We start from the raw sequence: 14,558 nt of genomic DNA on the forward strand, positions 1-14,558 counted from the left end.
AAATAGCTGCCACTGAATCCGTGGACTTGGGTCAGACACAAACCTCTTGGTGCCTCAGTTTCCCCAGATCTGAGCACGCACGCTAAGTCGCTCCAGTCACATGCCACCCTCCAGTCTCCTTCATCCATGGGATTCTCCAGGCAAGAATACTAGAGTGGACTGCCATGCCCTCCTCCAGGGGATCTTCCTGACCCAGGGGTCGAACCCATGTCTCTCACATCTCCTGCATTGGCAGGTGGGTTCTTTAACGCTAGCACTGCCTGGGAACCAGAGATCTGATTAGGATGCTATCCTTTTCTGCATCCTTCCCTGGATATGAGAAACAAAGATGATTGTCACAAACCGCTTCCAGTTCTTCCTTATAAACAGTAATGTAAACTGCGAACTTCAGTAGTAATATTTGCTTAGAATAGTTTTAGAATCAGAATGGTCTTCATGGGCCATTGAATTAACCTCTGACCCAACTTAGAATCATCCCTGTCCCTCCTGACATCACCAGTTGTGAGAAATATACTCTTTTTGCCTTTAACTGAAGTAGAGTTGATTTACAGTGTTGTGTTAGTTGCAAGGATATTTATACATATATACATATTCTTTCTCAGATTCTTTTCCTTGATTATTACAAGATACTGACTACAGTTCCCTGGGCTATACAGTAGGACCTTGTTGATTATCTATTTTTCACATCAGTTCAGTTCAGTTACTCACTCATGTCTGACTCTTTGCGACCTCATGGACTGCAGCACACCAGGCCTCCCTGTCCATCACCAACTCCCAGAACTTGCTCAGACTCCTGTCCATCGAGTCGGTGATGCCATCCAACCCTCTCGTCCTCTGTCATCCCCATCTCTTCCTGCCTTCCTAGTGCTCTGTGTATCTGCTGAGCCCAGACTCCTAATTTATCCCTCCCCCACTGAAACGTAACAAGAGGTTTTCCCAGCTGCGAGCACCTCCTTGGGCACATCTTCAGCTTCACTCCACAGGGTGGCTGGACAGCAGAATCGCTCGAAAGCCCTTATGTGGTGTTAAGAGGTATGAGGAGTCATGTCATTTACTTAAAGATGTGCCTAGAAGGAGATATGATCAGGGGAGGAATTTGAAGGTCATGCCAAAGGTTTTGCCTCTTCCCCAGTGGCTCAGACGATAAAGAATCTGCCTGCAGTGCAGGAGACCAGGGTTTGATCTCTGGGTCGGGAAGATCCCCTGGAGAAGGGAATGGCTGTCCACTCCAATATTCTGGCCTGGAAAATTCCACGGACAGAGGAGCCTGGTGGGCTACAGTCCTTGGAGTTCCAAAGAGCGACCAACAGAGACACACATGCCTCTTCCCATGCAGAAGCCCCAGAGCAGTCAGGTCACCCTGTGACAGTTATCCATGCCCACCCAGGTGGCCCAGGGCTGCACAGGTGTAGCCTTCTCAGGAGTGCAGGCTGGCAGACGCCTACTGAAGCCAGCCTTCAAGCTCACTCTGAAGATCTGACTGTGAACGTCCACGAGGAGCTCATCTTCAAAGACAGTCCCTGTATCTGGATCAGTCACAGCCAGGGCCCCCCACCCGAGAACCTGACCATCAGAGAAGCCACCCCCCATCCCAGCCTCAGCAGACAAACAACGGGACAGCCATACCATCACACACACCAGCCTACAATGGTTTCCCTGTCCGTACGTGCCCTAGACAGACGGTCCTAACACATCGAGTTTATTGCTGGCTTCGTGAAAACTTCCCCCACACAACACACCCAGGGATTTGCCAGGATCTAAATTTAAACAACCGACTCCTGAAAACACATGCTGGTCAAACCAAGACGACAGAAGCCAATAAAGACTGAGATAGAAAATGCCCTGGTTGTATTCGTCATGTCGACATTATTTCTTATAATTGTTCTCACTTGTATTTCTTTACTCTTTTTTGTTTGATGAGTAGAAATTTTAGTCATCATGTTATATGATTTGGGGAGCTTTGTATTTGGAATCCCTATTTTCAGAACTGACCGTCCCCAACTTTTAATTTTTCACTCTTCTTTGCCTTCCCCCTGACTTTTTCCACCCACTGATTTGTTCTTCTTTATTCCCAGAAAGTCATTTTACAGTTTATCAAAAATGTGTTTTGCCTTGAGCTTTTCAGGAAAATACGTCTTTGAAATGATTCAACGGATGCTAATTGTGTTAATTATTAGCTAAACCACTCGCTGTGTGTAATCATTAATTTTGATGGCTATTAAAGTGATTTTAAATGTAAAAGCATATTAAAACCATGAGTTGTTCTCACACTGGATCTCTGAGACTGAAATCGGAAATGTAATTACTAGATAGTGGTTCAGATGTTGATTTTTAATGCTTTATCTTTATCTTCTGAATTCTCATATACAAGTCAAAAGACAAACCTGAAAATCCTAAATATGCTCTGATGAGTTTTTTTTTTTTAATTATAAAGTATTTGGGAACTTCCTGCTATAAAAGTCCTAGAAATTAGCTGTTTTGAAAATGCTATATCAATTGTGAAATGAGAATTTCTCCTCTTATCCTTTGATATTTATAAATATTATACAGATTTATTAATACAAAGTCAGTTTTCTTTTTTAAATACTTGGTGCTTTAAATAGTATTCACTGTTTTTCCAGTAGGTGGAGTGTTAGGCCAGGGAAAGTAGATTAACATTTGAAAGCTTTTTTTTTTCTTCTTTTTACTGTTTTGAGAAATTTTTTATATAAAAATAAGCCACCTAATGGGCTCATTAATTCTTTTAATTGCATCAATACCACAGGATTTCAGTCACACTAGACCTTATGAGGCAAAATATATTGTACTGACTACATTTCCATAATAATGAAGGCATGATGGCAATAGTAATAAGTATGTAAATGCTCCTCATTTTAAAATTGCTTATCAAGCTGTAAATGAAAACTCCTGATAACTCTGAAAGGAAACCTGTGCACATGTACAGGAAAGGAAGGTCTGTCTCTTAAAGACTTTATTTCCCAACCCTTAACCGTCTCTGGAAAAGAACATTCCTTGTGAGTTTAACATCGGTTCACGGCTGACCTCGCCACTTCCGGTCTGTGACCTGGGGCAGGTCACCGACTCTCCGTGTCCTCAGGGCGGTGCTGCGGGTCCCTTCCTCTCCAGACAGGGAGCTGGGCCCTTGGATGGCTAGAGGTGACCATACGGTAGCTCAGCCTTTCTTCCCTCCTCCTTCCCCACCTCCTCCATTTCACCCCCAAATCACAAACGGGGTGAGGAAATCCCCTCCCACTCTGCCAAGACAAACTGTGGCTTAAAATGGCAGTGAACTGAAATCACAAAACATACCTGGACGACACGAAAGCTCTGAACTCAGTGTGTGAGGCTGGAGCCCCAGCCCGAGTCACAGTGATGGTAAATGTCACGCAAATGGGAGTCCCCTTAAGGGTGTCCTGGGGCACATGGTGTCACAGCCTTTAACTTTGATGAGCCTCTATCGCACAAGCTCTCATTGCCTCTTAACTGCCGTTGAGATGACCATCAGCTAAATGTACAGCAAAATAGCTCGCTTGGACCCCGAAGAAATTGCCTTGAACTGATTGCACTTGACCATGACAAGTGCACCAGGGTTCCCTGGCAGAGTGGCAGCCACCTGGTAACATGAGTGAACCGGTATTAATATGATGTGTTTTCAGGCTCTGCAGGTTGAGCTGTACTTGCCTGATCTGATTTAACACATTCTCTCCTATAATGTAAATACTTAAAATGAAGCTGAGCTCTTTGTTCCCCGGTTGAGCCACGGGGGCTGTTTCAGGAGCCTGTCACTCACAGGTCGCCTTTGTGGTTACCCAGGTGTGGCCGGGTTAGCGTATCAGTCCGGCCAGCCAACTCCTTTTCTGAGTTGAGATGCTTTTTGTCATGTCTGTTAGATGACGTAAGGACATGAAAAGCCCAGCACAAAGCCCTGCACAGAGTAGCGGCTCAGTACATGGGCCTGGGTTCAAACAGAAGACAGAAACCACGTGCGTGCATGTCTCCCCCTGCACCCCAGACAGCAGAGAAGCTCTGGCTTGGCAAGGCTGGAGCTGGTCTGGGGTTGCTGGGCTACTGAAAGGCCACTCTGTGGAGTTGGAGGAGTGTGCACATGTGTGAGCATGTGTGAGATTGGAGGCAGGAGGTCTCAGAGCACGCAGCCCACACAGGGCTCACAGGGGCTCTGGTTTCCAGGGGAAACAGATGGGTACCAGGCTATAGGGTCACAGGGGGATCACACTCTGGGTCTGAGGCTCGGGCAGACCTCAGGCCCTAGGCAGACCTCCCCACCCTCAAGCCAGCACTGGAAATTTCCAGAAACCCTTTCTTCCCTCCAGGGCCCCCTTTGTTATTCTGTCACTCAGTCGTGTCCGACTCTTTGAGACCCCATGGACTTGCCAGGCTTCTCTGTCCTTCACTACCTCCCTGAGCTTGCTCAAACTCATGTCCATTGAGTCGGTGATGCCATCCAACCATCTCATCCTCTGTCCCCTTCTCCTCCTGCCCCCAATCTTTCCCAGGATTAGGGTCTTTCCCAATGAGTCATCTCTTCACATCAGGTGGCCAAAGTATTGAAACTTTAGCATCAGTCCTCCCAATGAATATTCAGGGTTGATTTCCTTTAGGATGGACTGGTTTGATCTTGCTGTCCAAGGGACTCTCAAGAGTCTTCTCCAGCACCACAGTTAGAAAGCATCAATTCTTCAGCGTTCAGCATTCTTTATGGTCCAGCTCTCACATCCATACATGACTACTGGAAAAACCATAGCTTTGACTAAAGGGACCTTTGTCGGCAAAGTAATATCTCTGCTTTTTAGTACGCTGTCTAGGTTGGTCATAGCTTTTCTTCCAGGGCCCTCTACCAGAAAAGTTTAATATTTTGCTCACTTTAAAGGAAATTAAAGGAACTCACGTTAATCATAGAGCATATACTGAAAGGAGGCAACAAATTGATTACCGGACCCAAAGAGACTCACATCCCAGGGACTTCCATGGGGTGTCACTGGGAGAGAGGCAGGGAGAGCTTATTTTGGGAACGGGGCTCATGTGGGGAGGATTCCGGAAAGCAGGGCTGGATGCTCTCAAAAAGCCAGGGCAGCTCAGAAATCGGTCTTACTAACAATCTCTGTCTGGGAGGCAGGAAGACAGGAACAGGACTAGCGTGGTTGTCTGAGAAGCGAGCCAGGAGAGGGCGCTGTTCGGGCCGGGTTTTAATGTCGCAAGCTCTTTTAATTCCGGGGATTGGTTTTCTGTTGCTGCTGTAACAATTTACTGCGGATTTAGGGTAACCCTGAGGATTGCCTTACGGTTCTGGAGGCCAGTTAGCGTTACTGAGTGGATGGCCTGCTGCTGGCTGGGCTGGTTGCCCCGAAGCTCGGAGAGGAGAATCCCTTTCCTTGCCTTTTCCAGCTTCTAGAGCCACCTGCATCCCACAGCTCATCGCCCCAGAGTCCGGGATCCCTAATTTGGTTGCATCCGCTGGTCCCAGAGCTGCTGTTCCCTTTCCCACCGTCCCGTCACGTCACCTCATCCTTTCCTCCCACACCCTTCCTTCTGGGTACAAAGCAGGACGGAGAGTGAGAGAGAGACGGGCGGCGAGGAAAACTCGTGCAGACTCCTCTTCCCTCTTAGCTCTCCTCCTGTGGTCCTCTTCCATCACAGAATTGCCGCAGGCACAAGGAGTTTAATCTCCATAAACGTTAAAGCCTTCCTGTGTATCTTCAGCGGTTGTCATATTTTCCGACTCGGTTGTTACAGAAGATTTTCCTAACAAGTGATTTGGATCAGAATGATAGATCACTGCCCGCTGAGATTCCTGCCCAATGTTTTTTCATTAATCGCTTCATTAATGAATTAAGACTCAAGGGTGTTAGTGGTATTTATAGATAAATCAACGCCAGGCAGAATCACTGATAGCACAATCAAGATTCAAAAACTTCTGAGTAGTCTTGTATCCTTCCAAGCAAAAGAAATAAATTTTAATATAATATAGGTAAATTTTAGCTTTTGGTTCAAGTCATCAGCTGCATATATGAAGGAAGGGGAAGAGATGAAAGTAATCTATGGAGACAAACTAGCAATTTTATTTTACATGAGCTGGGTAAAAATAATATAAAATGTGCCAAAAGCCGACTCTGTCAAGTGCAATAGGGTAGCATACTGATTACTACATACTGTTATGATGTAACTATTTCAGGAAGCCTTTTTTTGTTTGTTTGTTTCAAACTAAACTTTTAATTTTGCATTGGGGCGTAGCTGATTAACAATGTTGTGGTAGTTTCTGGTGAACAGGGAAGGGACTCAGCCATACATATACATGGATCCATTCTCCCCCAAACCCCCCTCCCAGGCAGGCCGCCACATAACATTGAGGAGAGTTCCCTGTGCTACACAATAGGTCCTTGTTGGTTATCCATTTTGAATATAGCAGTGTGTACATGACCTCTGCAAACTCCCTAACTATCCCTTCCCCTCGGCAACCCCAAGTTCCCTAACAACAGGTACTAAGTGGATGGAGGAACCATAGCAGTTCCCCATGTGTGCCACCAGATGGCGCCAAAGCAGTTAGTTGCTATTTAGCAACAGGGACCAACCTAGACAGCATATCAAAAAGCTGTTTACCTTACTTTGCCGACAAAGATCTGTCTAGTCAAAGCTATGGTTTTACCAGGAGTCATGTACGGATGTGAGGGTTGGACTCTAAAGAAAGCGGAGCGCTGAAGAATTGATGCTTTTGAACTGTGGTATTGGAGAAGACTCTTGAGAGTCCCTTGGACAGCAAGGAGATCCAACCAGTCAATCCTAAAGGAAATCAGTCCTGAATATTCATTGGAAGGACTGATGCTGAAGCTGAAATTCCAATACTTTGGCCACCTGATGTGAAGAACTGACTCATTTGAAAAGACCCTGGTGCTGAGAAAGATTGAAGGCAGGAGGAGAAGGGGATAACAGAAGATGAGATGATTGGATGGCGTCACCGACTCAATGGACATGAGTTTGAGTAAACTCCGGGAGTTGGTGAAGGACAGGGAGGCCTGGCATGCTGCAGTCTGTGAGGTCGCAAAGAGTCGGACATGACTGAGTGACTGAACTGATAGTCACCTCTGCCCCAGGGAAACAATAAAGTAGAAAAATATTAATATTTAAGGTTGTCTGGCCAGAACATGTGTTTTGTTAACGAAGCACTTGAAATCGTAGCAAACTTTTCAAAATTGTAGTCGAACTTGGCCAATGTTGGCTTTAATCATGTTTTTTTAGACTTTTATCACAGTGCTACCAGATACCCAGGCACAAAAAAACCTCACAGTACCAGTCCTGCAGGTCAGAACTCTCCAGATTCCTAAGCTGCGATGACTCTTGGACTCTTAATCTTGAATATTCAATAAGCTCTAGGTTTCGAGTAAGCAGTCTCAAGATTCCAGTGTAGATGGTCATTAATAATTAACCATCATTCCTCAAAGCGGCCAGTCCTCCTCCTGGCCAGTGAGATTGGTCCCCTCCCCACACTTCCTGCCTGCCTCTCCTCCCCCTGCTCCTCGCCTCCCCAAGCAGGCCTGCACCCTGCAGCTTTGCCCATGCTGGCCCACCTCTAGCAAGTCTAGTTTCGGAAGTTTGTGCCCCAGCACGTAGCTACTGTACCCAGTTCCCACAGGAAGGACCTGCTGGATAGGACAAAAGTGTTTCCTTCTAACCCACACCTTACTTTATGCTCTCCTGAGCAGGTATTAAACTAATTTCAGAAAAACAAAAGGGTACAAAAGAGATTTTTTTCCCCCAGGTGGTTACAAGGAACACAGAAAGTTCTAAGAGCTCACAGTTGGAGAAACAACTAGAATGTTCGGGTTGTAAAAGTTCAGCTAAGGCAATAGCCAGTTAGGGCACAAAGGATTCTGGGACAGCGGCATTCACACTTTTGCGTGGGAAGCATAATCAGACGTGTGACACCCATTGTCTGTAAGCTCTTCCCATCTGCTTTGTTTTTAACTCCCTCTGTTGCCAACCCAGCTCCACTCTGAAAGGTCAGCTCTGCTAGAGCAATGGTGTCTTTGCCCCCTCCAGGCTCTGATGTCCCTGCACTGTGGCAGCAAGGAGAAATCACCTCGTTTGGACAAGCAAGAAAACTGTGACCCAGATATCTCAACATTTGAATGTACATATTCTTGCGTGCTTGCCCACTCAGTCCTGTCTGACTCTCTGTGGCCCCAGGGCTGTAGCCCGCCAGACTCCTCTGTCTGTGGGATTTCCCAGCCAAGAATACTGGAGTGGGGTGCCATTTCCTATTCCAGGAAATCTTCCTGATATAGAGATCAAACCTGCATCTCCTGCCTCTCCTGCATTGGTAGACAGGTTCTTTACTACCTGAGTCACCAGGGAAGCCTCGCACGTATTCACACACATTAATATATTCATATTCACATTTGAACACACACACACACATATATATATTCTGAAGAATGATATTGGTGTCCTGGTAGATAAACCCAAATGGGGAAAAAATAAGTGCAGTAAGATGATGCTCAAGAAAATCACTATACATGTAGCCTACTCTATCTCAGGGGTCAATACTAGAGACTGAATCAAGCAGATTTTACTCTGTTAAAATGAGTGAAGGTCTTAGTCCAGCAGCCACACAAAAGGTGTGTGAGCTGGAGAAGAACTCATAAAAGGTCTTCATGTACAAGCTCAAATCATTTTCCAGTAACCCCAGCGAGGGCTGGGATGAGCTCCTATTTTCTCAGGCTGGTATTTTGGAGTCAGCACTGATGAAATAAGATCCAGAAACTGAGTCTGGAAAAGTGACATCATCCCTCAGGGAAGATCCGAGTCCATGCAGGATGTGACATTCTTCTAAAAGTGTCTCTCCTTTTCCTCCTGCAGCTGGATCACTATCCTTCCGTGAGTTACCACCTGCCAAGTTCATCCGACACGCTCTTCAATTCTCCCAAGGCGCTCTTCCTAGGAAAAGTCATAGGTAAGAAATTTGGGATAAACTGCCCACGTAATATTTCCTAAAGCTGCTCATTGGCCTTTGAAATGCGTCGTAATTGGTCGTTGAGGCTCCTACATCTGTGATGGTGATAAAACCTGGGTCGTTTGGTGCGTGACAAACTAAAACACGGGTGAAACCGTGTATCTGCTCCCAGTTTCTTTATCTAAAATCTGTTCTTTGGTTTATTACAGAGCTCTACCCACTAACAATATTTAATATAACTTTTTCCTATTCTAAGTATTCAACATGGTTCTGTCTTCCTCTCACTGTCGAGAAGCATACCTGATTTTTTTTTTTAACAGTTTTCTAGATTTCTTGTTTGGACTATGCTGGGTCTCCGTTGCTGCTGGTTCTTCTCTCCAGTTGTGGCGAGTGGGGGCTGCTCTCTAGTTGGGGTACACGGGCTTCTCATTGCAGTAGCTTCTCTTGTTGCAGGCAGGCTCTAGGGCGCTCAGGCTTCAGTAGTTGTGGCATGTGGGCTCGATAGTTGCAGCTGCCAGGCTCTGGAGCACAGGCTCAGTAGCTGGGGTGCACAGGCTTAGTTGCTCCCAGCATCTGAAATCTTCCCAGGTCGGGGATCAAACCCGTGTGTCCTGCATTGGCAGGTGGATTCTTCACCACCAAGCCACCCGGGAAGCCCTACCTATATTATTTGCAATCAGAAGGCTGATAGGAATTGGGAAATTGTGACAGAATCCCCCTACATGTGATTGTGAATTTAGAAGCCACTTGGCCCTTCTCTTTACTACAAATCAGAGCTGTTGAGATTAACTCTGGATGTGATTGGTTACATATTTTAAGTGATGAATATAAAGCCAATGACATTTTTTTTTCCTGTAAAAGAACTCTATATTGCGAACCCAAAATGGAACTCATAAGTGGGTGATGTGCTGGCCAAAGCCAGAGGAGGGGGGCTGCTCTATGATCAGAATGCTCTTAATTGTTAAAAGCATTCATTTTTAAAAGATGAGGACAGGGGAACCTAGCAGATAATGAAAAGAACAGGGGGCCCAACCCATAACAATAAGTAACAATAGTATACACTTACAGAGGAACTTTCTGTGGGCCAAGATCTGTTTCAAGTGCTTCAGACACATGAACACATTTAATCTTCTTAGTAATTCCATGAGATAATCAAGGTATCATCTCCACTTTACAGCTGAGAAACCTGAAGCATCAAGAGATTAAGTATCGTGCCCAAAGCCACCTACTTAAGGGTAGAATCAAAAGGTTTTCCAGGACAGTCAGATACCTGTGTCTCTCTGTTCCTGACCACCATGCTGTAACCTCTGTGATGGTGGACTTAGGAACGAAACAGAAAGACGGAAGAAGAGGATTTGGGCAACAGAGGCTGGCCTGTTGAGGGACAAGCCCGACATCCCATGTCAGAAAGCAGCCAAGAGCAAAGTGTATTCCAGGACTTAGAACCGGGGACACACCAGGCGAGACAGCGGGCAAACAGAGGCGTGGGTTGCGTCCCAGGAAAGGGCCACGCCCTCAGCAAAAAGGCAGAGCGGAGTGGCAGTAGCTTAATCAGTGGGTGAAAGTGGAAAAGGAAAGGCAGCCCAGACCACGGGCCGCCTGCTGTTCGAGGCATCGGGCTAATCATCTTCCGTGTGCAAATGTGACAACGTACTGTCAAAGCAGCTCAGGGAAGCAAGACGTATGATCATTGTCCTCATTTTACAGATGAGGAAGGTGAAGCTGAGCAGGGTCAGTTGGCCGGAGTTACTTGACTGCTGTGTGGAAAAGCAGAGTTGTGAAGCTGGGTCTCTCTGATGAGAGTCCACAAACAAAAGGTCTAGTCAGTAAGGGTCAAGGTCCAGAAGGAAATGCAGCAGAAAAACAAATAATGCTGTTATAATTTATTTACACATGCCAACGTAGTCAGTGGCGTAGAGCCCTGGCGTCTGCAGGCATGCACCCCGCGGTGTCGCTGAGTGCCCACTTGCCGCCACATGCATTCCACAACTCAGTGAAGAATAGCAGGAAATTTTAAGTGCTCCTTCAGGGCTGACTCCATCCAAACAAACTCTACACTATGATACTGTGATATTCCTAAAGATACTGCTCTATGATATTCCTAAAGTAACACCCAGCATGAACATACCGGAAACAATGGACTTTATTTCTTTCATGAAACTTGCAAAGTCAAGTTTGACAGGTACGTTGGGTGAATGCCAGTTTCCTTCACTATGAGTAGCACTCTTATTCATCAGGATTTCAAGTCAGGTGACTAAATTGACACTAAAGCAAAACTGCAATATGCAATGAGGTACGAACCTTCAAGGTCACGAACAAATAACATCATAAGAGAAATCTTCTATAAGTAAGAATTGACTCTGCTCGAGATGTGCTGAGCTAAAACCATTATATGAATTTCAGGTATATGAGTAATACACCCAGAGTTTTCTTTTCACCAAAGGAAAATTCTGCCATGTAAATAAACTAACTGTGCATGTGATAAGTTACATAAAGAAATAGAAACCTGTAAGGACATCCACAGCCCCAACAGGGAGGGGACCTCATGGCCTCAGGCACGTGAGGCTAAGTTAAGGCTCTGCTTTGGGTCTCACGCTAGACTTCTATTCAAGACTGACTCTCATCCACACCAGCCCCAGAGCTCTCTGCAGGCCACAGGACAGGGTCTCAAAGTCCCACTGCATCCTAACAAGGAGCACTCTTTGTGACCTCATGGACAACAGGCCTCCAGGCTCCCCTCTATCCAGGGGATTTTTCAGGCAAGAATACTGGAGTAGAATTGCCATTTCCTCCTCCAAGGGAACAAGGAGCAAGTGCTCAATAAATATTTGTTAGATTAATAAAGAGTAGAAGGGAAAGAAATGATAAGCTTATCACTATAGACATGTCCTGCAGTGTGAGAGGGTGCCGATAAGGATGCTAAGATGATAAAACTAGCACAGAGGTGAGATCTTCCCACACAGCTTGCAGTCTCGTTTTCCTAAAGGCAGGCGTCTGACAATAATGCAGTAAAAGCATGTAGGCTTTGGAATCAGGCAGAGAGGGTGTGGCAGTCAGCTGGTCAGCTCGTGCTGCTGTAAAATCCCCCAGACTAGACAGCTAAGCGACAGGCGTTTACTTCTCACAAGTTCTGAAGGCTGGAAAGTTGGAGATCAAGGTAGCAGCATAGCAGGTGTCTGGTGAGGGCCCAGCTCCTCGTTTGCAGACGCCTGTCTTCTCGTCATATCCTCATGCGATGGAGAGAAGTAAGCTCTCTCCCGTCTCTTCTTGGGTGTGTGCGCTCAGTCTCTTCAGTCGTGTCCAACTCTTTGTGACCCGATGGACGGTAGCCCACCAGGCTCCTCTGTCCGTGGGATTATCCCAGCAGGAATACTGGAGTGGGTTGCCATTTCCTCCTCCAGGGGGCTCTTCTTAGAGGGACAATAATCTCATTCAGGAGGGCTCCGCCCTCACGATCTGATCCCAGATCCATCCCTTTGGGGGTTAGGATTTCAACATACTAATCTAGAGAGACACAAGCCCTCAGTCTGTAGTCGCCACTGGTGTTTGAATCTGGGCTCTGCCCCTCATCAGCATTGAACCCTTGGGTTCAGTACTTGAACCTCCCAGAGCCTGGGTCTGTCAGTTACAAAATGGGAACACAGTGCCTGCTTGCAAGCTGTTAGCTTCCTGAAGCTAACAGGACGCTAACAGTGTTGTCTTCTTACTTGTTAATTTATCTATTTGCAGCAGCCACATCAGTGCCTAACGTATGTCAAGTGCTCAAAAAAATATTTGTGGAGTAAATAAACTACCTTTTTAGTATTAAGTGAATAACATCTTAAGAAATACCCCATGTAATACTTGGTAATAATAAACCAAAAAAACGATGACTGTTTTTGGATGCTGGCTCTGTGGCAGTGTGGTATGTGTTTTAGTATATACTGCTGCCTATCGTCCTCATGACACCGGCCTGGACCACTGTTACCCTCACTGTATGGGAAAAGGAATGAAGATTCAGGAAGGTTATTTTCTTCAAGCAGGTTTTCCAGCAGCAGCACTGTTGTCTTTTGGGGTCAGATACACAATTTTTCGTTGTGGTGGTTGACTTGTGCTTTGTGGGGTGCTTAGCTGCTTCCCAGTGCTCTACCCACTGGCTACAAGTCACACCCCCCGGTTGTGACAGCCATCAGTGACTCCAGATGTGGCCAAATGCTCCCCCAAGGGTAGAATCACCGCCCATTGAGAACCACTGACTTAACATCTCCCTAGTCATTGGCAGGGGAGGCCTTTGAAACAGGTGTGTGACACCAAGAGCTAGGCATTCCTTCCTGGTAACACCTGCAACTTTCAGAAGGATGAAGAAGCAAGGAAGAGATCTGATACCTTGGAGATAAATTCTGTTAGTACCATCTAAGGAGTCACAGTGAGGACCTCAGAAAACATGTGGGTGCCTGGCTAAGCTAATCACCCGCCATCTCCTCCAGCCAGTGTTCCTTAAAAATGTGGTCATTTAGCAGGAACAGGATTGGTGAGATCTCTCTTTGAAACTGACATTCACGTCAGTGAGAAGCAACCAATATGCTTTCACCAGCTATGTAAATGTCCATCAGACAGCTGAACTTCAAATAACTCTCTCATGTACTCCACTAAGGTTTTGACACCCCCTTGTGATCCACGCCCCCAAGTTGTTGAGTCAGCTGCTAATCAGAAACTGATCACATAAAAGAAGGAAAAGGAGATGTATCTAAATAAATTAATAGGACTTCACATGGAGCTCTTTGATGAGCACTGCTTGAAAAAGGACACGTAAAAAGGATGAAAGAAGGGTAGTTAATCCACGACAAGTGTGACTTCTAAAGGGAGCGGCAGAAATATATTCTAGAAATAAAACTGTGAACGCTGTCAACCGGCAACAGAATTTTGGAATGAGTTGTGACATTTCTGAATCCTGAGAGAAGGAAGCCAGGATCCCCAGCAATGAGCAAAGCTTCACAAAGTATAAATTTCACCAGACCTAGTTATGTCCATCATTTACTAGCTGAATGATGTCATGGACTTTATATATCTGATTTTCAACAACAGATTTAATAGTCTTTCAAGAGAATCTCTAAGTCAATTGGAAGCCTGTAGCAGAGTCTTCTGTGCTACTCATCTCTTTCCCCAACATTTCTATCAGTGCCTTGGATAAAGACACAAATAGAATGTTTATTAAGTTTGCAAATGCCACGAAGCTGAGAGGGATGGTTTAATAAGCTGGATGATAAAAAATGCTTTAAAAGCATCTTGGCAGGCTGGAAAGATAGGATAAAAATAATAAGATGGAATATAATAGAGATAAACATAATTCTTGCACTTAGACCAGAAGAAAAAAAAAAAAAGAAGAAGCATATAAGTAGAAGATGAAAGACTCCTGGTATCATAAAAGACTCAGGGGTGGGGGTGGTTTTACGGACATTTTGATGTGTGGTGACTGATTTTTAAATAAATATAATACTGAAGTACGTTAATAAGAGAATTGTGTACACAGCAAGAAGTATAGGCAGACCTCAGCTGGGATGTCATGGCCGATCCTAAGCATCACATTTTAAGAAGTCTTTTAAGAAGACCAAAT

General features: G+C 45.5%; 1 protein-coding gene across 2 annotated transcripts in view; it reads left to right on the forward strand.

Annotated features, from left to right (window-relative positions):
* The window catches only part of LOC129659633 (contactin-associated protein-like 2), a 648,365-nt gene that overhangs the window by 601,283 nt on the left and 32,524 nt on the right, over window positions 1-14,558 (forward strand). For both annotated transcript variants that reach the window (XM_055591213.1, XM_055591212.1), the window contains exon 10: window positions 8,872-8,965. In XM_055591213.1, the coding sequence (XP_055447188.1) occupies window positions 8,872-8,965 (94 nt within the window). The remainder of the gene's footprint in view (window positions 1-8,871; window positions 8,966-14,558) is intronic.

Source organism: Bubalus kerabau, chromosome 8, assembly GCF_029407905.1.
Source record: "Bubalus kerabau isolate K-KA32 ecotype Philippines breed swamp buffalo chromosome 8, PCC_UOA_SB_1v2, whole genome shotgun sequence".
Lineage (NCBI taxonomy): Eukaryota > Metazoa > Chordata > Mammalia > Artiodactyla > Bovidae > Bubalus > Bubalus kerabau.